We start from the raw sequence: 26,253 nt of genomic DNA on the forward strand, positions 1-26,253 counted from the left end.
ATGTCTGTGGACCAAGGCAGCTTTATGCACCAATGACACTGGTCATGGCTATCTATGTGGAGTTGTCCTTGAGGTTCCAAGCATAGGGTGGCAGTGGAGGGGTGGGGGGGGGGGGGGGGGGAGGGGGGGGGGGTGTGTGGAGAGAAAAGCCTTACACATGAAGGTGCACAGAGTCTTGAATGCCGCACATTGTGCAGACCATGTATTCCTCTCTTACCTTGGAGCAGGGATACGATTACATTGCCTGTGAGTGATAATCTTTGCAGTGTTATGGTGGGCACACAATTCCAGTGAAAGAAATAGGACTGGAGGTGGCAATACTGACACTGCAGGAGGAAGAGGTTCTTTTGTCACCCTCAATAGAATGGATCTGAGCTATCGGCAGAGATGAGGCTGGAGGAAGGTATGGGGCTGCTGAGATTGCCAAATCAAATGGCCACTAATGCCATTTTGTGCATGTCTCTTTGCTATTGGGAAACACCTCTCAGATCACGTCTAATGGGGGATATCTCTCCTCTGCCCCTCTGCCATTGACGCATCAATTGTTGTGGTGATGAAAGCTACTCCTGTGACTCAGCTGGAGTCTTCCACCATAGTGGAGCCCTCAAGGCCTCAGCCGCACAGAGGGCGCCCACTAAAGGAGGCTCTCTCTCCACTGCAGCATCCTCTGGAAACACAGCTTGGTACTACCAGCAGTCACAGCACCGTGAACTGCCGACACGAACGAAGGACACAATCCGATGACATTCATTCCTCTCTTATAAGCTTACAGTAAAATAAACAAGATTCCCACTCGGTGTGAAAGCACACTCTGCAAACATTTTATTTCTCCCACCACGTGTTATTTGAATCAAATAGGACTTTGGCCAACATAAATAATAAATTGAATTCAATTTGAATAAGGTGGGTGGTCTCTCGATTTCTGCCCTCCCCCTCTGCCCGATTCTCCATATTATCTCAATTACGTGCAATGTCATCATCTATGATAATAAATAAGTGGACACAAACAGGGGAATTACCCTTTTTTCATTCTGCATTAGACTGTCCCTGGTTTGTGCGAGTGAGTTAATTTTTATGCCCCTTAAATCCTGCTCGAAGACTACAAAAATACAAACATAACTGGGCCTCCGTTTGCTACAAGTGTAAATGGTGACACAGGCGCAAAATCTCGTGAGAGGCCAAACCTGAGTATCTAGCCGACAAGATCTCGGCTCGTGATTGTTCAGGCTGCTCCCTGGCATTAGGCAGTGTCAGGAAGAAGGGGATTCAGTGGGGGAGATCCCTGTGGGAGGGATTCCCTGTTGGGAGGGGAAGGGGTTCCCTTGTAGGGGAAGGTGGGTTGTGCATGTGGAGGAATTATTTTAATTTTTTTAAGATCATGGATTTGCTGGCTAATTCAGAGACCACTCGGTAAGTGTGACATCGTGGGACCCGCCTCCAAGAAGTTGTTTTTCAGAGAGTTGAAAAATTGGGCGGGAAAAGCCGGCGGTTTTTGGTGGACCAGGTGTGATGGCAACGCGGGAGGGGGGTCTCACAGGCCATTATAACCCCCCGGGTGGTCATGTCAAGGCAGGGTAGTACATGGCACCCCCTGGCACCCAGGCACTTTGGTACTGACAGTCTGGCACTGCCAGGGAGGTAGGCTGGCAATGCCAAGGTGCCTAGGTGGTCAGGGTCTGGGGTGCCATGCCCACGAAGAGGGGTGAGGGGGGGGTTGAGAGAGCTGGCAAAACTGTGGGCAGGGTCCTAAAAACAGGGCAAGCTGAAGGGGGGGGGGTGTAAAGATTGGAGTAGCCTTTGAAAATGGTGTCCCGTTCTGTGAGAAGCCAATCCTGCTGATGAGTTCAGCTCCCCAGTGCTGGCAAACTTCCAAAGTTTTGAGATGCCCGAGACCCAAACGAAAATGGCTATGTGCCGGTGAATAACGGTGTGAATCCTGGCACTGCAGCTGTCACGAAACACCCACCAAAAGCGCATTTTGAACATTTTCCGGTGAATCGAGCCCAGTGTCTTCATTCTGAGTCGGAACATTCCTGTATTTCCCAGTTCACCCATGAGTGCTGTGCTTGTTCCTCAATTGTGTAATAATGCCTTAAGCAGCAGCTGATTCATTTTGTATCCAGTAATCCAACACTATTCACACCGTCTATGTAGCATGTGCAGTGAGAGCTCAGTTGCAAAAGAGACCAGCATTTCCGGTCTGCAGGATCATTTCACAAATCAATGGGCATGTTTTCAAATCAATTTACTGTCAAGTGTCCATCTGCTTGTGGAAGTGATGAGGGGGTGTTTGGGTTGGGGATAAGGGTGGGGGCTGAGGAGTCATACTTTTATATCATAATACAATTTGATATGTTATATTAGGTCCAAAAATCCTCAGAGGGCTGGTATCCCAGAGTGTGAATAAAAACAGCTGTGTTTTGTTGAATTATATACTAAACCGCGTTCTCATCAAGGAACTAATGTTAGAATCAGTCATCCTCCTGGTTGGATACAAAGTTATGTTCTACATGTTGCTAGGATGCTTCATTATAAACTGTAGAAGTGTCAGATTTCCCAAATGCGTCAAGCACTTGGTGAAATTTAATAAAGTTGGAGTTGAGATTTTTCAGAAGATTGATCAACTGTGTCATTTTATGTTTCTAAGTTTGGAAAATATTTACGCATTTCGCAGGCCAATTGTAACTCCTGATGGGAATCATGCAGGCCAGTGGCCATGTTAGGATCTCAGCGTCAGGGGCCCCTGATGAACCATTCTTGCCATTCATGTTCAGGGTTTGAGAGGGAGGTTGGGAAACCATTCCGGTTGGCAATGAGCCGAAGAAGCCCGAAGCAGGAGATACCCCAGGCTTTTTCTTCGGCACCCGGAGCTGCACTTCTTTACTGCCTGGGCAACAAGCAAGTTAGAAGACAAATTAGAGACACTCACCTTTCCGACATTTGATGTTCATGTAACAGCAAGTCCAAACTAAACAAGGAATGGAGACTGCAATGTTAACCAATTTACCATAAAGTTCCAACTGTGTGTTAATTTGTTACCGGGAGATGGATTTCTGCAGGGATTCTCCCATGTTATTTTTCCCAATGTTTGGGAAAATATATGTGGAGAACATCACTGCCCCACCAACCTTCCAGCCCAGATATCCGGGGCGGGATTCTCTCAGCCTGGGGTCGGGCCGGAGAATCTTCGCGACCGGCGCGAATCGCGCCACGCCCCCCCTGAAGCCGGCACGCGATTCTCCGCAGATTGGAGAATGGGCAGCATTGGCGCCAGCGTGGTTAGCGCCATCCACACCTGCTCTCAGCTGGCGGGAACTCAGCTTGGAAGGGTCAGGGAGATGGCCTGTGGGGAGGGGAGGGAGGGGGGGGGGGGATCCGACCCCGGGTGGGGGCCATGCTCATTAATACCTACCTCTTTCACCAAGCTTTTCGTTATTGGTCCTGATATCTCCTCCTTTGGCTCACTGTCGAATTTTGACTGATTCTGCTCCTTTAAAGGGCTTTCCTACATTAAAGTTGCTACACGAATGCAAGCTGCTGTTGTTGGCCACCCATATCTTCAAACATACTTCAGTATTCACAACTCTCTACTTGTGCAATGGATTCAGAGTAAGCACATGTAAACAAGTCTTGGAGGCAATGGTGGGATCTATTTTTAAAATGTGTGAACAGTTTCAACTAAGATGTGTTTCCCACATCTATAGAATGCCTAGAGTCATGGAATCCCTACAGTGCAGAAGGAGGTGATTTGGCCCATCGGGTCTGCACCGACCCTTCAAAAGAGCACTCTACTCATGTCCACTCCCCGGTCCACCCCACCCTATCCGCTTAACCCCATAACCTAACCTGCACATCTCTGGACACTAAGGGGCAATTTATCATGGCGAATCCACATATTGGGTATCCTGAATATTTTTGGACTGGGGGAGGAAACCAGAGCACCCGGAGGAAACCCACTCAGACACGGGGAGGACTTGCAAACTCCACACGGGCAGTCACCCAAGGCTGGAATTGAACTGAGGGCTCTGGCGCTTTGAGGCAGCAGTGCTGACCACTGTGCCATTGTGCCGCCATGATATATCCAGTAATACTAATGGTACCCAATCAAAGCCAGAGAATCACCAGCAATAACTTCTCTTCCCACTCCCACATCATCACCTCTGGTGTCCACCAGGGATCTACGTTTATCCCCCTCCTGTTTCTCATTTACCTGTTGTCAACATTATTTGGAAACACAGCACCAGTTTCCACATGTCCACTGATGTCACCCAGCTCTACCTCATGACCACCTCCCTGGATTACTCCATTGCACCTGCAGACTGCATGTCTAACATTCAGTAATGGATGAGCAGAAGTATTCATCCATTAAATAATGGGGAGGCTGCAGCTACGGCCCCCACGCCAAATTCCATTCCCTAGTGTCCATTCCCCAGTTCACTCACAGCAACTGTCTGAAGCCCAGCGTATTTCTTTGGTTGAAACTATTAACAGGCTGTAAAGCAAGGTTCAACAGTAATTCCGAAGCCTGTTCATATCTGCTTACTCTGAATTCACTGCCCAAATAAAGGAATTGTGGGTACTGAAATAAACTTGGTGCTATGTTGGCCAACAGCAACAACAACTTGCAATTATGTGGCGCCTTTTACATAGGAAAGCACTTGGTGTCATATCTGGGCCCAAGATTAACTTCTGATCACATATTGTGTTGGGAATGTGAGTGGTGAGGGGGATGTCAAGAGGTTTCAAGGTGATTTGGACAAGTGAAGTGAGTGGGCAAATACATGGCAGATGCAGAATAACGTGGATAAATAGGAAGTTATCCACTTCAGTAGGAAAAACAGAATGACAGAGTATCACTATATGGTGATAGGTTGGGAAATACAAAGGGACCTGGGTGTCCTTGTACACCAGTCACTGAAAGCAAGCATGCTGGTGCAGCAAGTAGTTAAGAAGGTAAATGGTATGTTGGCCTTCATGGCAAATGGACTGGAGTACAGGAGCAAGGATGTCTTACTGCAACGAAAGAAAAAATGCTGGAAAATCTCAGCAGGTCTGGTAGTATCTGTAGGGAGAGGAAAGTGCTCACGTTTCGAGATCGATGACTCTTTTGTCAAAGCTAACAGACAGAGAAAGTGGGAAATATTTATACTGTGGAGTGAGAATGAAAGATGAGTCATAGCCACAGAAACCCAGGGAAACCGGGTGCCAATGGCCACAGAAACCAAGGGGAAAGAGTGCTAATGGCAGTCCCCAGAGAGAACAAAAGATGTGAAAGGCCAAACCTCATCTTTCATTCTCACTCCACAGTATTAATATTTCCCACTTTCTCTATCTGTTACCTTTGACAAAGAGTCATCGGACTCGAAACATTAACTCTTTTCTCTCCCTACAGATGCTGCCAGACCTGCTGAGATTTTCCAGCATTTTCTCTTTCGTTTCAGATTCCAGCATCCGCAGTAATTTGCTTTTATCCGATGTCTTACTGTAGCTGTACTGAGTCTTGGTGAGACCTGAAGTATTGTGTGCAATCTATGAAAGAATATACTTTCCAGAGAGGGAATGCAGTGAACTTTCACCAGACTGATTCCTGAGATGGTGGGATTGTTGTATGAGGAGAGATTGGGTCAACTGGGCCTGTATTCACTGGAGTATTGAAGATTGAGAGGGGATCTCATTGAAATGTATAAAGCTCTGACAGGACTGGACAGACTGGATACAGGGATGTTGTCCTCTCTGGATAGGAGGTATAGAACAAGGGGCCATCAGCTCAGGATACAAGGTAGACCATGTAGTACCGAGAGGAAGAGAAACTTCTTCACTCAGAGGGTGGTGACCCTATGGAATTCTCTACCACGGAAGGCTGTGGAGGCCAAATCACTGAATATATTTAAGAGGGAAATGAATAGATTTCTAGACTCTACGGTACCAAGGGGTATGGGGAGTGTGTGGGAGTATGGTGTTGAGTTAGAGGAGAAACCATGGCCATGTTGAATGGCAGAGCAAGTTCTAAATGCTGAATGGCCTGCTGCTGTTACTATTTCTAGTATTACTAACTCCAAATCAGCACCATCGCTAAAACTGCTTCTTTCCACTGGTAACATTACGTGACTCCAGCCCTGCCTTAGATCATTGCTGAAACCTTCATCCAGGCTATTGTTGCCTCAAGACTTGACTGTTTCAATGAACAGGCGGCCAGCCTCGACACTTTCAATTTCCTGTAAACTTGAGGTTATCGAAAACTCAGCTGCCCATGTCCGAACTTGCACCGCATTTCATTCCCCCATAACCCCTGGGCTCACTGACCTATATTCTCTCCAATTTAAGCAAGAGCATGCTTTTGAAATTCCTATGGCCTCACCCCTCCCTATCTCTGTAACCTTCTCCAGCCTTATAACCCTCTCACATATCTGTACTCCTCCAATTTTGGCTTCAGGAGCATTCTCAATTTGAATTGCTCCACCATTAGACGTCATGACTTCACTTGCCAAAGCCCTAAGTTCTGGAGTTCGCTCTATAAGCCTCTTCGCCTCTCTCTCTGTCTTTCTCCTCCTGAAAACCTATGGGCAAAAGTTTCCGGGCACCCCTACCAGCAGGGTCCTGATGGTGACCCCCTGTGGTGGAGGGTGTGAACAATAGGACAATCCAGTGACATAACTGGGATCAGAAGATCACACGGTCGGCCAAGAGCAGGCCGCCTATGTCATCACAAGACAGACCGCGGGGCGGGGGGGGGGGATAATCCTGCCCTATATCTTTGATTAAGCTATTAGTCACCTGCCCGAATACCTTTTACATGGCTCTGTATCAAATTTTGATTCATAGAGCTCTATGAAGCATTTTGGAGCATTTTACTCTGTTTACAAGTGCTATATAAATACAAATTGTTGTTGTGAAGTTCCTACATTCGACTTCCTTCCCTGTACTTCTGCACATGGGTCTGTGGCTTCCATTTTACTGTAGGGTAAACATGGCGGAGGTTAAAACCAATTAAATGCAGCTCCCGTTCACTTCCTGGAAATAGGGAGGGAATCAAATTTTCTGTTGCAAAATAAATGTTAAAGTACCAACTTACTGGTTCACCTTCGTCTCCTTGGTAACCTAGAAATCCCTGTGTGCCCGGATTTCCCTGAAATAACATTATTAACATGTTTACGAAGCATTTAATGGTGACAGACAAGTTACACGTTTAACAGAGTTGGCAGCAGTGGACAAACGTTCAGCCGCGAGTCATCCATACATTTTGGGTGTCAAACATGCGCCAATAACAGGCAGTTAAAAGTAACACACTGTGCCTGTTACATGTTTGTGCAATCATTTAAGTTTGCTGTCTTTTTGCAGCTGTGGAGTAATAAATATTCTTCAATTGGCTATGTTGGACCAAGACGTCTAATATTTTTTGATGTGCTACAATTGGCAGTGGATTGAGGTTTGTGTCCTATATTGAAGGAGGAAGAGAGGGGCAGATGTAGGACTAATGAAGTGGTAAGGAAAGGAAACTCTGTTAAACAGATTAGGGAATTTCACTGATCATTTGTGCTCAAAGCCTCTCAGGCAGTCTCATATGCTCCCTTCCATTAACTTCAGTGCTGTGAGGCAGCTGAAGGTGGCTATCAGCTTATCATGTTCTCGCTGGTACAGCTCGCACATTCTGTCCATGATCAGGTGTACTCTTCTGTCAGACAGATCCTCGCTAAAGTCAGAGGTGAATCACCTCAGTTGCATGAATCGTGTTCCACTGTATATTCTTTGAGGGACTATCTTGGAAGGCACATGCTCCTGAAATGCCTCCATCTCCTTTTCCTCTGCTCTTCCTCCTCCTCTTTGATAATAACATAGGAAAGTATGCCCATTGGGAATTCCAAGCTGTTCCTGAGGGCTTCTCACTGTGGAGGGAGATTACCCCAGTTATCTCACAGTCCCAGTTAGAAGTTAAGTCCATGGCTGTCTAAACTTGAAGGATATATTTCCAGTTCCTATAGTTCACTGAGACTGTTCCAGGAAATTCTAGGCACCAACAACATTGGAATCCATTCAATTATATTTAAGTTGGATGTATAAGGATTTACCGGGTGGATAATAGGGAGAGCCAAATCATGTTTGAAAATTTGGGTGCATCGTCCTTGAGATCAAAAATTGGTGGAAATTTATTCCATCCTAATTTGCTGCCCCAAGGAAATATGTTGCCTCATTTTAGACCCTAAAATGTCAATTTCTCATCCATTAAGTTTAACTTCAGCAATATTGGTATACCTTTTGCACAATGACCTACCTTGCCTCCCTTTCTTCCCCGAGGACCACGTGTACCTGGTTCTCCCGCACATTTGCAACAGACATTGCAACATTCTTTTTCCACAACTGCATTCTGGGAGAAAAAAAACATGTAAGTTGACCAAATTTTTGGGGAGTACCAGCGCAAAATCACGGATGGGTGGTGAATTAAGAGCTACAATTTTCTACTCAGAAGAAAAATTCTACTTGCACTCTGTAACATTACAGGCTGCAGGATGACACAATCGCAATCAGAGGGTGTTATCCCATAAGGGTCTCCAACCGAAGCTATGATTAATGGGATACTAGTCAACTAAAAGGTAACACTACCGGTGTCTGGAATCAAATAGCTCCAACATCCTCTTTAGCAGGCTATAGCAAGTATGTTGTTAGGCGTAATCTATACAAGGATAGAAACAGGATAAAGAGGAATTCCCTGGCTCGAAATGCAAGTTTACTGCAGCTGTACAGGACCTTGGGGAGACCACATCTGGAATACGGTGCACAGTTTTGGTATTCTTATTTGGAAGGTGTCCATAATTGCGTTAGAAGCAGTTCAAAGAAGGTTCACCCAAATCATCCCTTGGGTTGAAGGGCTTATCCTCTGAAGAAAAGTTGAACAGGTTAGGCCTACACCAATTCGGGCAGCACGGTGGTGCAGTGGGTTAGCCCTGCTGCGTCATGGCGCCGAGGTCCCAGGTTCGATCCCAGCTCTGGGTCACTGTCCGTGTGGAGTTTGCACATTCTCCCGTGTTTGCGTGAGTTTCGCCCCCACAACCCAAAGACGAGCAGGCTAGGTGGATTGGTCACGCTAAATTGCCCCTTAATTGGAAAAGAAATGAATCGGATACAATAAATTTATTTTTAAAACGGGCCGACACCCATTCGAATTCAGAAGAATGGGAGGCGATCTTATCGAGACATATAAGATGCTGAGGGAAATTGAGAGGCTAGTTACCAGGGGGATGTTTACACTTGTGGGAGAGACTAGAACTGGAGGGGTGGGGTGGGGGGGGGGGTGGGGGGGGGGGTGGACACAAAGTTTAAGAATAAGAGGCCATCCGTTTACGATGAAGTTGGGGAGAGATTTTCTTCTCTCGGTGGGTCGTTAGCCGGTGGAATTCTCTTCGCCAGAGAGCAGCGGAGGCTGGGTCATTGAGTTTATTCAAGGCAGAGTTAGACAGGAAGTCAGGGTTATTGGGGGGCGGGGCAGGGCAGTGGGCTTGAGATCACAAGCAAATCAGCCTTGATCATATTGAATGGTGGAACAGGCTCAAAGGGCTGGGTGGCCTACTGCTGCTCCTAAATCCTATATTTCTATGTTCCAAAGTCTTTTCACTGGACACTACATGCCTCACAGTTAAAAACAAATTTACTTCACTCGCCAACAGTCCCGCCTCCAATTAACAAGGCAGAGAATCCTGGTCTGGGGACAGTAAAGAGGAAGTTGTATCTCTAAAAGCAGATTAATCCTATCTAATGAAACAATATCTGAAAAATCAGCAATATTAAAAAAAATTAAAGAAAAGAATACACTTGCTGAAGAAGAACTGCTTTCTCAGGCTTACATACTATTTGTCTATGCAAATAACTTCCAACATCCTCCATTTCAATTGATAGCTTTTGTTTGTATTCAAATCCTCTTCCAAACTCAACGAACAGGACGTCATCTGTATTTGAAGCACCCTCCAAAGCCACTGTGATCAGTACGTTAACACCTGTAATTATAAAATGACCATTTGTTTTGTTATACTATAGAGAGGTGAGCAGGACAAAGTTGCTTACTGTATTGCTGGATATTTTTATTTGAATGAAAACCATGGACTAGACTCTCTGGTTCACCCAGCTGTCTGTTTCTCAGCGGCACGCCATTCGCTACCAGCGGGATTCCATGTTCTTGCCGCCTGCCAATGGGATTTCCCATTGAAGCCACCCCAAGCCACCGGGAAAGCAGCGAGCAGGGATGCGCTGTCAGCAGAAAACGTGAATCGCAACAGCTGGAGGATTCCGACCAATTTGGTTTGAGGGAAAAACAAAATGCAGTGAAGAGTCAACTATTCAGAAATTTATCCTGGACAGGAATGAAATTCCGGACAAATTTGCACATAAAAGAAAAGATACTTTCAATTAAATGCACAGCGGAGACTTTTTTTCTGTATTTTAAGCATTTGCTTGAGTAACTTTCTGAACAGGTTCACAGAACTCTTCAGATAACAAGACTGAAGGCTGGAGTAAAGGAGTTCTAAAAATAAGTTGCGTGGAAATAATAAGTAACAGTTTTCTGAGCTCATTCCTTGCACTTATACAACAAGAATGACCATATGGGTCAGATACTCAAGCACAGCTGGTTGCTTTTGGAAGGAGGACTGAGACTATTTTGGAAGGATAGGCGCAATTGAGGAAGTGAGTCAGAAAGCCTAGTTGTCAAATGTTAAGGTTGAAATGCACAGTCAACAATGAGAGGACTTGTTACATTCGATGAAATATGGACTAAATGAAATATTTTCTGGTCTGGCCAATCGAGAATAAAACTAGACTTGCAGGAAGGTGGAGGGGGGACGAGGGGGAGTGGGGGACAGATGGAGAATCAAGTGCTTGGGTTTGGGAGGGGACAGAGGGGAATGTGCATCAAGCTGATGAAGTGGAGCTGTCTCCAAAATGTCAACATTTAGGTTTTACTCGAGCATGTTAGATTGCATGCACACAATCCCAGGAGGAGGGCAGTATGACAATTGTCACCTGTGGAGAGAAAAACAGAGCTAACATTTCAAGTCCAATGTGACTTTGCTTCGGAGCTGATGTGAATAGCAAAGTAACAGAATGTGTTAACAACTGAAAGATTATTGATTTATTGGTGTCTTTAGGTATTGATTGAGTGCATGGAATTATTCAAAAGGCCATGACTGTGAAAAGATAGTCATTGTTTCAAATAATGAATAAACTATTGAACTTTGAGTTATGTCTGCAGAAATTCAGACATTTGTTTCAACAAATGTTTCATATAATGAATAGACCACTGCATTTCAGTGCATGTAGGAATAAGAATGTATCAATTAAGTGATTACAGCAAAGTTGATGGCTGGCCGTGGCATGAGAATCACCTTCTCGTAAGGTGGCGCATGTAGACACTAAATTATTCCTGATGTATACCAGTCAATCTTAAGTAATACCCAATGTTTAATGAATAAATTGCCCTTTGAGTAACAGACATCTATTTGAATGAACCAGGAGGTCTCAGCTGAGAATTAGAAACCAGTGAGAGTAAATGAGGGACTGGGCCATAGATAAAGATTCCTTTAAGAGTAAGACCTCGTGGTCAAGGTTCATTCCCGAGTTCCTGTCTTCCCGAATTGTTGAATCATTCCATTTGTTTATTTTAAAGTGATTTCTTTATGATTTCTGATTAATGAACTCTTTGCCATGTATTTGAACATTTTGTTTTAAGTTTTGATTTAGTTCTTATGTAAGTGTGTTGAAGTGAATAATTAGCAATAAAGTTGTATTTTGGACACCTCCAATCAACCGGATAATTGACTCCTATTAGAAGAAGAATAAGAGATCCTACACAACAGAATAACATTCAGCGCTGTCTGAAAGCAAGAACACGAGAACAAGATTTAGACTGCGACAAGGGGTAAATAAGTTACAATGGAGGACCGAGTTTACTGAAGTTGTTAAACTTTAATGTTCAATCTAGATGGGAATATAATGTTCAATCTAGATGGCTGTAAATTGTCTATTTGGAGGATAAGGTGCTGTTCCTCAAGCTTGCATTTGCATTTATTTTCACTGAACATTACAGCAGGCCAAGGACTGAAATGTCAGCTTGTGAGCAAGATAGAGAAATGAAATGGCAAGAGACAGAAAGGTCAGGGTCACAGTTGAGGCCTGAGTGAAGGTGTTCAACAAGGCAGTCAACCAGTCTGTTTTTAGCCTCCCCAATGCAGAGGCGCCTACATTTGGGGCAGTGAATATAGTAGACCAAATTGAAAGAAGAGCAAGTAAGTAGCTGAGTCATCTGGAAGGAGTGTTTGGGGACTTGGACAGTGAGGAGAGGGGAGGTAACGAGGCACATGTTACACCTCATGTGCTTGCATGAGAAGGTGCTGTGGAAGGGGATGAGGTGATGGGGGTGACAGAGGAGTTGGCCAAGGTGTCGTGGAGAGAATGGTCCCTTTGGACTACTGAGAAAGGAAGGGGAGAGGCAGATATTAAATACTTAGTTGAGGGAAAAGAAAGACATATCAGATGCTTCACTGTGGAAAGTAGCATCATCAGAACAAGTGTGACAGAGATGGGGAAATTGGGAAAATGGAATGGAGTCGTTACAAGAAATGTGTAAAGAGATGTAGTCAAAGTAGCTGTGGGAGTCGGTGGGTTTGTAATGAATATTAGTAGACATTCTATCCTCAAAAATGGAAACAGAGAAGTCAAGGAAGGTAAGTGTCAGAAATGGACCATGTGAAAACATCTGAAGGGTGGCATTTGGAAACAAAATTAATAAAATTTTTCCAGTTCCAAACAAGGATATAAAGTGTCACTGATACAGTCCTCGTCGTATCGGAAAGGGTTTTTGGAGGGGCCCTGAGTAGGTTGGAACAAGAAATCTTCTACATCCCCACAAAGACAGGCATAATTAGGGCCTTTCTCTCCATGCCTGCGTGGATTTCCTCCAGGTTTCTTCCCACAGTCCAAAGATGTGCAGGTTAAGTGGATTGATCATGTTAAATTGCCCCTTAGTATCCAAAAGGTTAGGTGGGGTTATTGGGTTACGGGGATAAGGTGGAGTAGGGTGCTCTTTCCAAGGGTTGGATGGGCTGAATGGTCTCCTTCTGCACTATAAATTTTAAGGGTGGGATTCTCCGACCCCTGCCGGGTTGGAGAATCGCTGGGGGATGGCGTGAATCTCGCCCCCGCTGAATTCTCCGGCACCGGCGATTCGGCGGGGGCGGGAATTGCGCCGCGCCAGTCGGCGGCTGCTCGCAGCAGCGCCCCCGCCGATTCTACGACCCGCGATGGGCCGAAGTCCCGCTGCTTTTTTCCCAGTCCTGCCGGCGTAGATTAGACTTGGTCCCTTACCGGCGGGACCTGGCGGCGCGGGTCCTGGGGGGGGCACAGGGTGATATGGCCCCGGGGGGTGCCCCCACGGTGGCCTGGCCTTCAATCAGGGCCTAACGATCCGCGGGCGGGCCTGTGCCGTGGGGCACTCTTTTCCTACGCGTCGGCCGTGTCAGCTTCCACGATGGCCGACACGTAGATGAAACCCCCCCCGCGCATGCACGGGGATGACATCAGCAGCTGCTGACGCTCCCGCGCATGCGCGGACTCGTGCCAGCTGGCGGAGTCCCTTTGGCCCCGGCTGGCATGGCGCCAAAGGCCTTCTACGCCAGCCGGCGGGGCCCAAACCACTCCGGCGCCGGCCCAGCCCCTAAAGATGCGTAGGATTCTGCACCTTTGGGGCGGGCCGACGCCAGAGTGGTTCAGCCACTCCTTCCCGCCGGGACCCCCACGCCACCTTGTATGGGAGAATGCCGCCCTATGATTCTATGGTGTTCAAATGCAATAGCCATGATAATGTGTATTTGTACTTCAAATGAAAGTTACCAAAGCCACATGACAGAATAATGCTGTTGGTAAAATAGAGTAAAGAAAATTGAAAAAAAGTCTTGTCCTCTGGTGAGTTGATGAATCATGAGCATTTTTCCTCATTTCCTTTCTTATTCAGATTCACCGGTGTCAGCAGGCCTCATAGTGGTTGTTTGCAATTTATCATGGGAGCAATCATAGGGAAATTGAATTCAGTCCTCAATTAACATGGGCGGCACGGTGGCATAGTGGTTAGCGGGGTGGTACGGTGGCACAGTGCTTAGTACTGCTACCTCACAGCACCAGTGACCCTGGTTCAATTTTGGCCTTCGGTGACTGTTTGGAGCTGCACGTTCTCCCCATGTCTGAATGGGTTTCCTCCGGATGCTCCAGTTTCCTCCCACAGTCCAAAGATATGCGGGTTAGGCGGATTGGTCATGCTAAACATTGCCCCTTAGTATCCAAAGGTGTGCAGGTTAGGTGGGGTTATGGGGATAGGGCAGGGGAGTGGGCTGACATTGGGTGCTCTAAGGTCAATGCAGACTCGATGGACAGAATGGCTCCTACACTGTAGGGATTCCATCATTTATAACATTTGTCTGATCATAAACCACTGGATGACAATAAGGAACAGAATTCTGGGTGATCCTCCACCTCTGTAACTTATGAATACTGAGGTTATTTATAGCACCCTGACTGCCACCTGATCATATAACACGGATAGGAGGGAGGTAAACTTTCTCATTTGTCTAGACAAAAAATGTTTGTATATTTCTGTAGGTTTCAAACATGGATTTTTCACAGATCTAGTGGGGGTGATTTTTAACTGCACATTTAACATCTGAAAAATTGGCCGCCAGAAAACTAAATCATGGTGACCAGGGTGGGGTAGGGGTTGCTCTCTTGACTACTTCATTGGCGTCCAAAGCCTGCCCAATACAATTTTCAGGTGGCTCTATGTGAGTGAGCTGCTTAACAGGTTCAAACAGGATTGAGGCTGCAAACTCGGGAGCTTTGCTGGCTGCAGCACCCGAATTGAAATTTGCAGGAAGCAATATGGGCTGGTCCTGCACCACACCTGTTCCTTAAAAGGACTTTGGGCAAAGAAGAACGAATCCAAGAAACTTTTAATTCTTTCTGGTGAATCCAGGAGGAACAGACGAGCCTCACATTGCCATCCCCCTCTTCTTGTTCCCATCGCAGTTCAACGTGGGAGCTGGCTGATATATGAACCTCCACAATGGGCAAGCTGCAGGAGGGTTTTCTCCTTGTGCCCACAACGTGCCAGTGGCATATCAATGAAATCATGGCCTCAACACGGCTCCGGTATTACAGCGTTGCCAACAGGTGGATGGCACTGCAACTCCGACGATTTGGCACTTGTTCTCAGCGGAGGTCAAAGTGCACCTCCAGTGACCCCAATAAATCTTTGATAAATAAATAACACCTCTACCTTTTTCTCTGAGACTTCTGGCTGCTTTTTCAAACCTCTCTTTGGTGTCATCTAAGCCATCCGTGAATATGAGGATCGCCTGAAAAGAGATCATATTTATTGTGAATATTTTACTCTTCACATAAGACGTTTCGGCATGGTGGTGCAGTGGCGAGCACTGCTGCCTCACGGCGCCGAGGTGTTGGGTTCGATCCCGGCTCTGGGTCACTATCCATGTGGAGTTTGCACATTCTCCCCGTGCCTGCGTAGGTCTCACCCCCACAATCCAAAGATGTGCAAAACTTTCCAATGGAAAAATGAAGTGACACATTTAGTGCATAGGAAAATGATCTAATGCCTATGTTGCCATGGCTGGCAGGCATTGTCTGCTAATTTTCAAACAGAATAGGAACAAAGAGCAAAGAACAATACAGCACATGAACAGGCCCTTCAGCCCTCCAAGCCTGTACCGGTCATGATACCACCTTTAGCCAAAACCCTCAGCACTTCCTAAAAGAACAATACAATTCTGAATCTAATTGGTCTTATTCATTGGATTGATAAATGGTAGCTTGGCCCACAGCCTTCTGGTGTAAGAGATGAGTGAGCAAAATGAAGGAACGTGGGATAGAGGCAATTTATTGGCATGGATCCGGAATTGGTTAACAGACAGGAAACTGAGAGTGGGACTAAATGGGTCTTTTACCAAATGGCAGGCAGTGACTACTGGGGTACCACAGGGATCAGTGCTTGGGCCCAGCTGTTCACAAGATATGTAAATGACCAAGATGAGGAAGCCAAATGTAATATTTCCAAATTTGTTGTCGACACAAAACTGGGTAGAGTTGTGAGGAAGATGCAAGGAGGCTTCAAGCTGATTTAGACAAGTTGAGTGAATGCACAAACACAAGGCAGATGCAGTGCAACATGACTAAATGAGAAGTTATACACTTTGATCTGAAAAACAGAAAGGAAGAGTATTATTTAAATAGTGATATATTGGAATATACAGAGGGATCTGGGTGTTCTTGCGCATCAGTCAATGAAAGTGGAGAGAAAATGCAGCAGGCAATTAGAAAGACAAATGATATGCTGGCCTTTATTGCAAGAGGATTTGAGTTCAGAAGTAGTGATGTCTTATTGCAGTTATACAGGGGCTTTGGAAGGACCACATCTGAAGTGTTGTGAGCAATACTGAAGAAAATATATACTTGCCATAGAGGGAGTGCAGTGGAGAATCACTAGGCTGATACCTGGGTTGGCGGGACTGTCCTATGAGGAGATATTCACTGGAATTCAGAAGGATAAGAGGAGATCGGATTGATACGTATAAACTTCTAACAGAGCTGGATAGACTAGAATCAGGGAGAATGTTTTCCCTAGTTGAGGAAGCGAGAACCAGGAGACACGATCTCAGGATATGGGGTAGATCGTTTAGGACTGAGATGAGGAAAGATTTCTTCACTCAAAGGGTAGTGAATCTGTGGAGTTCCAAGAAAGAGACAGATACATTTTTTGATTTTAAGTAGAATGGGGAGAAATCAGTAATATGGCTTCGAGATCGAGGATTAGCCATGATCACGTTGAATGGTGCAGCAGGCTCAAAGGGCCAAATGGCCTACTCACAGTTTCTATGAGAACAGGGAAGTAGCTGTGCTAAAATTGGAAAACTGTATTTGTCACTCTGTTCTCCTTTAAGTCTTTAGCCCAAACAACCACCTGAATCAGGTAAGAACCTCATAAACTATTGAAGCCAGAGGCCTACAACACACATAGAACAACACCTGCAATTTTGAGATAGAAATGAGCAGCGTTGCACTGTGCTACGCTCTTCCCATTTGTAGGGAGCTGTGAGTGTCTAAACTAGTGGTTCTCAAAAGACTCTTTCATCCACAAACATGCACTGCCTGTTGGACAGCTCAGTGTGGAAGCCAACTAAGGGGTCTCCCATTCAAGACAGCGATAAGAAGAATTAACTTAGAAATAATGAAGGGGCAGTCAAACAACAGGGAGTATACTACAGATCCCCAAATTATGAAAGGGAGATAGAAGAGCAAATATATAGTCACATTTCCGCCTGTAACATCAAGAGGGCAATATAAGCAGGAGACTTTACCTATCCCAATATCAACTGGGAATCACACAATATAAGGGGAACTGAGGGAGAAAAGTTTATGCAGTGTGTCCAGAAAGATGTGTTCAACCAATTAGTGACAAACCCAACGAGAACAGATGCAATTCTAGACCTAGTGTTGTATTGGATTGGATTTTTGTTTATTGTCACGTGTACCGAGATACAGTGAAAAGTGTTGTTCAGTCCACACAGATCATTCCATACATGAAAAAAAACATAGGGCAAACATAACTACACAATGTAAATAAATAGACACAAGCATCAGGTGAAGCATATAGGAGTGCAGTAGAGAAGATGTGTGAAGAGATCAGTTCAGTCCATAAGAGGGTCATTTAGGAGTCTGGTAACAGCGGGGAAGAAGTCGTTTTTGAATCTGTTAGTGCGTGTTCTCAGACTTTTGTATCTCCTGCCCAGTGGAAGAAGTTGGAAGAGTGAACACCCCAGATGGGAGGGGTCTTTGATTATGCTGCCTGTTTGTACAAGACAGCGGGAGATGTAGATGGAGTCAATGGATGGGAGGCCGGTTTGCGTGATGCACTGGGCTGTGTTCACGACTTTCTGTAGTTTCTTACGGTCTTGTGCTGAGCAGTTGCCATACTAGGCTGTGATGCAGCCAGATAGGGTGCTTTCTATGGTGCATCTGTAAACGTTGGTAAGAGTCAATGTGGACATGTCAAATTTTCTTAGTTTCCTGAGAAAGTATAGGCATTGTAGTGCCTTCTTGGGTGGACCAGGACAGATTTCTGGTGATATGCACACCTCGGAATCTGAAGCTGTCAACCATCTCCACCTCGGCACCATTGATGCAGACAGGGATGTGCACAATACTTTCCCTCCTGTAGTCAATGACCAGCTCTTTTGTTTTCTGACATTGAGAGAGCGATTCTTGTCATTACACCACTCCACTCAGTTCTCTATCTCCCTCCTATACTCTGACTCATCATTGTTCGAGATCTGACCCACTACAGTCATGTTATCAGCAAACTTGTAGATGGAGTTGGAACAAACAAAGAAGGGCAAGTGCTTGAAGTGACAGTTGTTGACCATATCGGGGATAGTGATCACAATTCAGTTAGATTCATTATGACCATGGAACAGGACCCAGGTAAAGCAGAAGTAAAAATTTTGAATTGGGGGAAGGCAAATTTTGCCGAAGTGAGAAGGGACTTGACTGAGGTGGACTGGCCAGCATTGCTAGAGGATAAATCTGTGGAAAACCAGAGGGAAGCACTGAAAGAGGAGATTCTAAATATACAAAGTAGACATGTCCCCTCCAAAAATAAGAATGGTACTGCCAAATCTACTTCCCTGATTGTCAAGAGGAATATAGGGAACGATCAAACAGAAAAGGAAAGCATACGATAGACATAAAGAACTAAGCACTGCAGATAGTATAGAAAGTGCAGGGACGAAGTCAAAAGGGAAATAAAGAAATAAAAGAGAGGGCATGAAAAAAGATTCGCAAGTAAAGTTAAAGAAAACTCAAAGATATTTTACCAATATATTAACGCTAAAAGATAAGTTAAGGGAAACGTGGGACCCAGGAGAGATGAAGAAGGGAACTTGTGTGCAGATGCAGAGGCTATGGGAAGGGTTTTAAATGAATATTTTGTCTCAATGTTTACAAAGTAAATGGATGATGCAGATGCGGTAGTCCAGGAGGAACACTGAGGGATACTGGATGGTATAATCATAAAGTGAGAGGAAGTACTCCAAGGGTTGAAATCCTTGAATGTTGATAAGTCGCCAGGGCCAGATGGATTGTTTCCAAGGTTGCTGAAGGAGGTCAGGGAGGAGATAGCAGATGCTCGGAGGATGATTTTCCAATCCTCATGTGGTACCATTGTTTAAAAAGGGATCGAAGAAAATGCCGAACAATTATAGGCCAGTTAGTCTTACATCAGTGATGGGCAAATTAGTAGAATCAATCCTGAGAGACAGGATTAACTGTCACATAGAAAGGCATGGACAAGTCAATGATAGTGAGCATGGATTTGTTAAAGGAAGGTCTTGCCTCACAAATTTGATTGAATTTTTTGAGGAAGTGAGAAGAAGGGTTGATGAAGGTATTGTAGTGGATGTGGTGTACATGGATTTTAGCAAGGTGTTTGACAAACTCCCACATGATAGATTATCAAGAAAGTGAAAGCTCATGGGATACAGGGTAATGTGGCAAACTGAATAAAAAGTTGGCTTAGTAACAGGAAATAAAGGGTAATGGTTGACGCTGCCCTTGCAATTGGAAAGTTGTTTCAAGTGGTGTTCCATAGGGCTCAGTGTTGGGACCCTTACAGTTTGTGTTATATATTAACAATTTGGAATGAACGTGGGAGCATGATTGGGGAATTTGCAGACGACATGAAGATTGGACAAGTGGTGGACAGATAGCTATAATCTCAAAGAGTGGAGTGGGCGATAAAGTGGCAGATGGAATTTAACACAGAGAAGTGTGAGGTCATGCATTTAGGGAGGTCAAACCGTTATATGGAGTACACAATAAATGGATAAATACTAAGAGGGGTAAATGAAGTGAGAGATCGTGGCGTAGAAGTACACAGGTCCCTAAAGGCAGCAGTTCAAGTAGACAAGGTTGTTGAGAAAGCATATGGAATGCTCCCTTCTTTTGCAAAGAATATAAAAGTAAGGATATAATGTTGGAATTGTATAAAACATTAGTGAGGCCACAACTGGAATATTGTGTGCCGTTCTGGTCGCCACATTACATGAACTACGTTATTGCTCTGGAGAGAGTGCTGAGGTGGTTTACAAGAATGTTGCCAGGGCTCTGAAAATGTAGCTACGAGGAGAGATTGGATAGGTTGGGGTTATTTTCCTTGGAACAAAGAAGGCTGAGGGGTGACTTAATTGAGGTGTACAAAATTATGAGGGGAAGAGATAGGATGGACAGGATAAAATTGTTTCCCTTGGTGGAGAATTCCAGAACCAGGGGACATAGATTCAAAATAAGTGGCAGAATGTGCAGAGGAGACATGAGGAAGAAACATTTTACGAAGAGGGTAGTGGGAGTCTGGAATTCGCTGCCCGAGTTGGTGATGGAGGCAGAGACCCTAAACTCTTTTAAAAAGTACCTGGATCTGCACCTTAAGTGCTGTAAACTGCAGGGCTATTGACCTAGTGCAGGAAGGTGGGATTGGAAAGAACATCTGGCTGTTGGAGGGCTGGCATGGACAAGATGGGCTGAATGGCCTCCTTCTGTGCTGTAACCTTTCTATGATTTTATGATTCTATGAATTTTTGTCTTTCAGAAAGTCGTGAGTCTTCCTCAAAGAGTGGTTGAGGCAGGGTCATATATTTTTAAGGCAGTGGTGGATAGATCCTTGACTAAGAGGGAGTCAAATGTTATTGAGGTTAAGCAGGAATGTTCAGCTGAGGCCATAATCAGACGACCATGGTCTTACTGAATGGTGGAGCAGGCTCGAGGGGCTGAATGGACTACACCTGCCCCTGCTTTATATGTTCATGCGATTTGCCACTCATTGGGTACCAATATGCTGCAGCCATCTGCCAATTCTCTGAAGATAGTTATCTTCAGCATGGCTGTGTTGTAAACAAGGAAAGTAAAACTGATTTGGTTTGTATCGTCAATATTTCTTTTCCACTTACTTGTGGCTCCCGTTCACAGAATTCCCACCGCGGAGAGGGAGTCCATTCAGCCCATCGAGTCTGCACAGACCCTCCAAATGAGTACCCTACCTCAGCCCACTCCCCCACCCTTTCCCCGTAATCCCCCCTAACCTTTGGACACTAAGGGGCAATTTAGCATGGCCAGTCCACCTAACCTACACATCTTTGGACTGTGGGAGGAAACATGAGCACCTGGAGGAAACCCACGCAGACATTGGAAGAACATGCAAACTCCACACAGACAGCCACCCAAGGCCTTAATTGAACCTGGGTCCCTGGCGCTGTGAGGCAGCAGTGCTAACCACTGTTCATTGTTGATTTTTCTGTAACAGTTGTTGAGCCTCAAGTAGCCTCAAGTGGAAAACCTCATTGTAGTTCTGTACCTTTATCAAGCTATTATCAAATTATATTTCAAATATATTTCGGCATGGAGTAAGTGGTAGCACATTTGGTGGCTCCCGCTCAAGGTAGATTTGTTTTGGTCTTTCCCCACCCGGATTGTGTGGTGTTTGAGGGCACAAAATGGTGTATGAGTGCCCAGGGAAGGTAATACTCCTCTGGTGAGTCTGGTGAATGGATCAGCGGATGAGGAGCGCCACGAGGAAGAAAGAGCAGTTGGTGCAGGGAAGTTTTCATGGTGCAACACAGGTGAAGATGGCGGAGGACAAGGGGCAGCGCTGCCCGCCCAGTGGTCGACAGAGCAGCTGGTGGAGTTCCTAAATGGCAAATTCCAGCAGCAGAGGAACAAGGGGCGAAATTCTCCCAAAACGGGAGAAATCGTAAAGCTGCCGTAAAACCCGGGCGGGTTTTACGGCAGCGCGCCCCTTCCTGACCGGGGACCGATTCTGGTCCCCGGTCGGGGCTAGCAGCCCGACGCCGTAGGCTCCGGCAAGACGGGCTTAACGAAAATCGTTAAGCCCGCTTGCCGGAGTTAGCGCCGGCTGACGCGTCATATGACGTCAGCCGCGCATGCGCAGTTTGGAAGACTCCAACCCGTGCATGCGCGGGTGACGTCATCGCGTTTTTGCGCGAAACCCGCGCATGCGCGGGCCGGGTTGCCCCTCAGCCGCCCCGCGAATGGATACTGCGGGGCGGCGGAAGGACAAGTAGTGCGCGGGCATCGGGCCCGCTGCCCGCGATCGGTGCCCACCGATCGCAGGCCCATGGCACCCTTGGCACGGCCGTGGTACTGCCGTGCCAATCGGTGCCATGGTTATAAAAAGCGAGTTTGTGACGCCGTGTTTACGAACGGCAAGACCAGGTGTGTTTGCCGTTCGTAAAAACGGCGGAAAGGGCTGGGACTTCGGCCCATCTAACAGCTGAGAATCGCTGCCGGCCGTAAAAAAACGGCGGCAGCGATTCGGGTCGGGACTTCGGCGGGGGGGGGGGGGGAGAATAGCGGGAGGGCGGCAAAAATGTCGGGAAGGCCCTCCCGCTATTCTCCCACCCGTCGTGGGGGTCGGAGAATTTCGCCCACGGCCTTCGAGGATTTGACCAAGGAAACAGGGGGTACAGGGCCTGGCGATCCAGAAGGTTGAGTATGAGGATCGGCTAACCTCGCTGCAGGTGGAGATGGGAATGGGGCTGAACAGCCAGAAGAGGCTGAGAGTGAAACTGGAGGACCTTGAGCACTGCTCCAGGGATACCCGAAGGCATCAAAGGTGTATAGGCCACCAGGTTTATGGTGAGCATGTTAGAGAAGCTGATGGGGAAGGGGGCCTTTTACTGTTCCTCAAGGTGGATCAGGCTCACAGGGCACTGAGAAGGAGGCCACAGGTGGGAGGGCCGCCAAGGGCAATGGTGGTGAGGCTGCATCGGCTCCTGGATAAGTAGAAGATCTTGAGGTGTGTGAGGCAGATAAAGAAGTGCACCTGGGAAGGGAGTGAGCTGCAGATTTACCAGGAAAATGGGTGCGGAGCAGGCCAAGCGGAGGGCTGGGTATCAACAGATAAAGGCGGCTCACTTGAATAATGGGATAAAGTTCAGGGTTCTGTATTCTGCCCGCTTGTGGGGGACGGGTCAAAAGCAGGAATTTTATTTTGACTCGCAGGAGGAGGCAATGGACTTTATGAGAGACCATGGGCTGGGAAGAGTGTGAGGACACTGAACTTCGGAGTTAGCTTTGTGTTAATTGTCGGACTTATTGGGAGGGTGGATTGGGCAGATTACAAGGGGGAAGCAATGATGGTGAGTGTGCCGTTTGTTTCTCTTTGTGTGTTGGCAGTTGGGAGGGTTGGGGCGAGGAGGGGTGGACTGTGTGGGTGAAGGCAAGTCAGAGGCCTTGAGTGGGGGCCACCATGCTAGCTGGGCGGACTAGTGAACAAGAGTGAAGTGGGGGTTGTCAGGATGAAGGTTTGGCCGGGATAGATTTGTTTGGTTGTTTGCCGGTGGGGGGAGGGGGGTTGCTGACATGGGTGTGCTTGGTGTAGCACAGTTGGGAAGGGAGAAATGGTAGCAGACATCTGGGCGCAGGCCTGGAGGGGCATGTGGCATGGGCAGGGGCCTGGTTCAGAAAGGGGTATGGCTTATTGGCAGGGGAGGGGGGTAGGTCACATGGAACATGTAATAGTTGAATGGATGGGTTAAACGGTTGCATGTTTTCACATACTTGAGGAGCTTGAAGGCGGAAGTTGTGTTCCTGCAGGAGACGCACCTGAAGTTGGGGGATCAGACGAGGCTGAGGAAGTGATGGGTGGGCAAGTGTTCCACTTAGGGTTACACATGAAGATGATGCGGTGGCAGTGTTGGTTAATAAGAGAGTGGCTTTTGAGGTGAGGAGCATTGTGGCCAGTCCGGGGGTGGGCGGGGGGGGGGGGGGGGGGGGGGGGGGGGGGGGTAGATATGTGATGGCCAGTGGGAAGTTGGAGTGGATGCTGGTGGTCCTGGTGAATGTTTATGCATTGAATTGGGATGATGTGGACATAATAAGCCGGGTGTTAGGGAGGATACTGGACCTGGATACGCATAGGTTGGTATGGGGGACCACAATGCAGTCTTGGCTCCAATTTTGGATCGGTCAAGTCTTAAGTCGTTGAAGATATCAGGTGTAGCTGGGGAGTTGAGGGTATTCATGGATCGTATGGGGGGGGCGGAGGGCGAAGAAGTTCTCGTACTTCTCACATGTGCAACGGCTGTACTCTCTGATGCCAGCCTTTATTGCCCATCCCTAATTGCCCTTGAGGGGGCAGTTAAGAGTCAACCACATTGCTGTGGGTCTGGAGTCACATGTAGGCCAGACCAGGTAAGGATTTCCTTCCCTAAAGGACATTAGTGAACCAGGTGGGTTTTTATGACAATCGACAATGGTTTCATGGTCATCACTAGATTTTTAATTCCAGACTTTTATTGAATTCAAATTTCACTTTCTGGGTCTCTGGATTATTAGTCCAGTGACAATCCCGCTATGCCACCGCCCCCCCCCCCCCCTCCCCCTTACAGGCCTTCTACAGGAGGCTATATGCGTAGGAGCCCCCGCCTTGTGGGGAAGGGATGAAACGGTTCCTGGAGGAAGGGTTGCAGTTCCCGAGGATGGAAGGGGAGAGGAGGCTGGAGGCCCTGATCAGGCTGAGGTAGGTGATGGACGGCAAGGGTGTAATGCAGGCAGGGAAGGCCCCGGGGCCGGACGGGTTCCCAGTAGAGTTTTACATGAGATTCGGTGCGGAGCTAGGACCGCTGCTAGTGAGGACTTACAATGAGGCGAGGGATCGGGGGTGCTCCCCCTCACATTGTCGCAGGTTCTATCTCCCTAATTTTGAAGAAGGATAAGGACCCAAAGCAGTGTGGGTCGTACCATCTGATATCGCTGCTTAATGTTGATGCAAAGTTGTTGGCGCAGGTGTTGGTGTCGAGGATAGATGACTTTGTGCCGGGGCTATGGGGTGGACCAGATGGGATTTCTGAAGGGAAATATTGGCGAATGTGCACAGGCTGCTTAATGTTATGATGACGTGGAGATGCCGGCGTTGGACTGGGGTGAGCACAGTAAGAAGTCTTACAACACCAGATTAAAGTCCAACAGATTCATTTTGAATCACTAGCTTTCGGAGCACTGCTCCTTCCTCACCTGACTTTTCGGTATCTGGGAATTCAGATAGTGCGGAGCTGGGCCCATTGAACTTAGCGTGACCCGTGGAGGGAGTGAAGGCAGATTTCAAGAGGTGGGATGTGTTGCCGCTGTCTCTGGCTGAGCGCAAAACAGTGAAAATAATGGTGCTGCCCAGGTTCTAGTTCGATTGCAATGGTCAGGAGATGGACAGTGGAGGAGGGATCGGTGTCGGGGCGGATATGGGCAGCGTCACGTGAAGCCAAAGTAGGCAGCATTTCGGGTTGGAGGACATGTCGTTGTGGGCACCGATATGTGACAACCATAGGTTTGTGCCACCGAGGCTGGATGCGAGGTGACGGGGGTAGTTGGTGGGGGTACAGCACTTCAGGGACTTGTTCATAGGGGGCAAGTTTGCTGGTCTGGAGGACTTGGGAGAAATGTATGAGTTGCCCAAAGCAAATGGTTTTCGGTAACTGTAGGTGAGAGATTTTGTGAAGAGAGAGGTGCCATCCTTTCCGGGGCTGCTGCTTCCGATGTTGTAAGACAAGCTGTTGTTGGAGGATGATATTAGGGAGATGAGAGTTTTGGATAGCTACAGTGAGTTGATGGAGAGAGAGGGTGCCCCAGTGGAGGAGATTAAATGTAAATGGGGGGAGGCGTTGGGAGGGAGTGTGTGGGCCGGGACGTTGGAAGAGGCCTTGCGGAGGGTGAACGTGTCCTAGTCATGCGTAAGTCTCATCCAGTTTATAGTGGTGCACAGAGCCCACATGAGGGGCTGTTTAGCACAGGGCTAAATCGCTGGCTTTGAAAGCAGACCAAGCAGGCCAGCAGCACGGTTCGATTCCTGTAACAGCCTCCCCGAACAGGCGCCGGAATGTGGCGACTAGGGGCTTTTCACAGTAACTTCATTTGAAGCCTACTTGTGACAATAAGCGATTTTCATTTCACATGACGGCGGTGAGTATGAGCTGTTTTATTTACAGGGGTGGAGGATAGGTATGTGCAGGGGTGCCTGCAAATCATGTCTATATGTTTTGGGCGTGTCCAAAACTGAAGGGGTTCTGGCGGGTTGCAGTTTGGGGGTCGAGGGATAAAGGGGTAAAATTTGGCAGACAGGGTGCGGTGGGGCGTTGGTATCGGGGA

General features: G+C 47.0%; 1 protein-coding gene across 1 annotated transcript in view; it reads right to left on the minus strand.

The window, feature by feature from the left end:
• Positions 1–26,253, minus strand: part of LOC119965889 (collagen alpha-3(VI) chain-like) — a 153,042-nt gene that overhangs the window by 94,899 nt on the left and 31,890 nt on the right. Inside the window, exons 5-8 of the mRNA XM_038796854.1 lie at positions 15,308–15,386; positions 9,841–9,986; positions 8,270–8,362; positions 7,073–7,126 (exon numbers count right to left, since the gene is read on the minus strand). Of these exons, the coding sequence (XP_038652782.1) occupies positions 7,073–7,126; positions 8,270–8,362; positions 9,841–9,986; positions 15,308–15,386 (372 nt within the window). The remainder of the gene's footprint in view (positions 1–7,072; positions 7,127–8,269; positions 8,363–9,840; positions 9,987–15,307; positions 15,387–26,253) is intronic.

The sequence above is a fragment of the Scyliorhinus canicula genome, chromosome 5 (assembly GCF_902713615.1).
Source record: "Scyliorhinus canicula chromosome 5, sScyCan1.1, whole genome shotgun sequence".
NCBI lineage: Eukaryota > Metazoa > Chordata > Chondrichthyes > Carcharhiniformes > Scyliorhinidae > Scyliorhinus > Scyliorhinus canicula.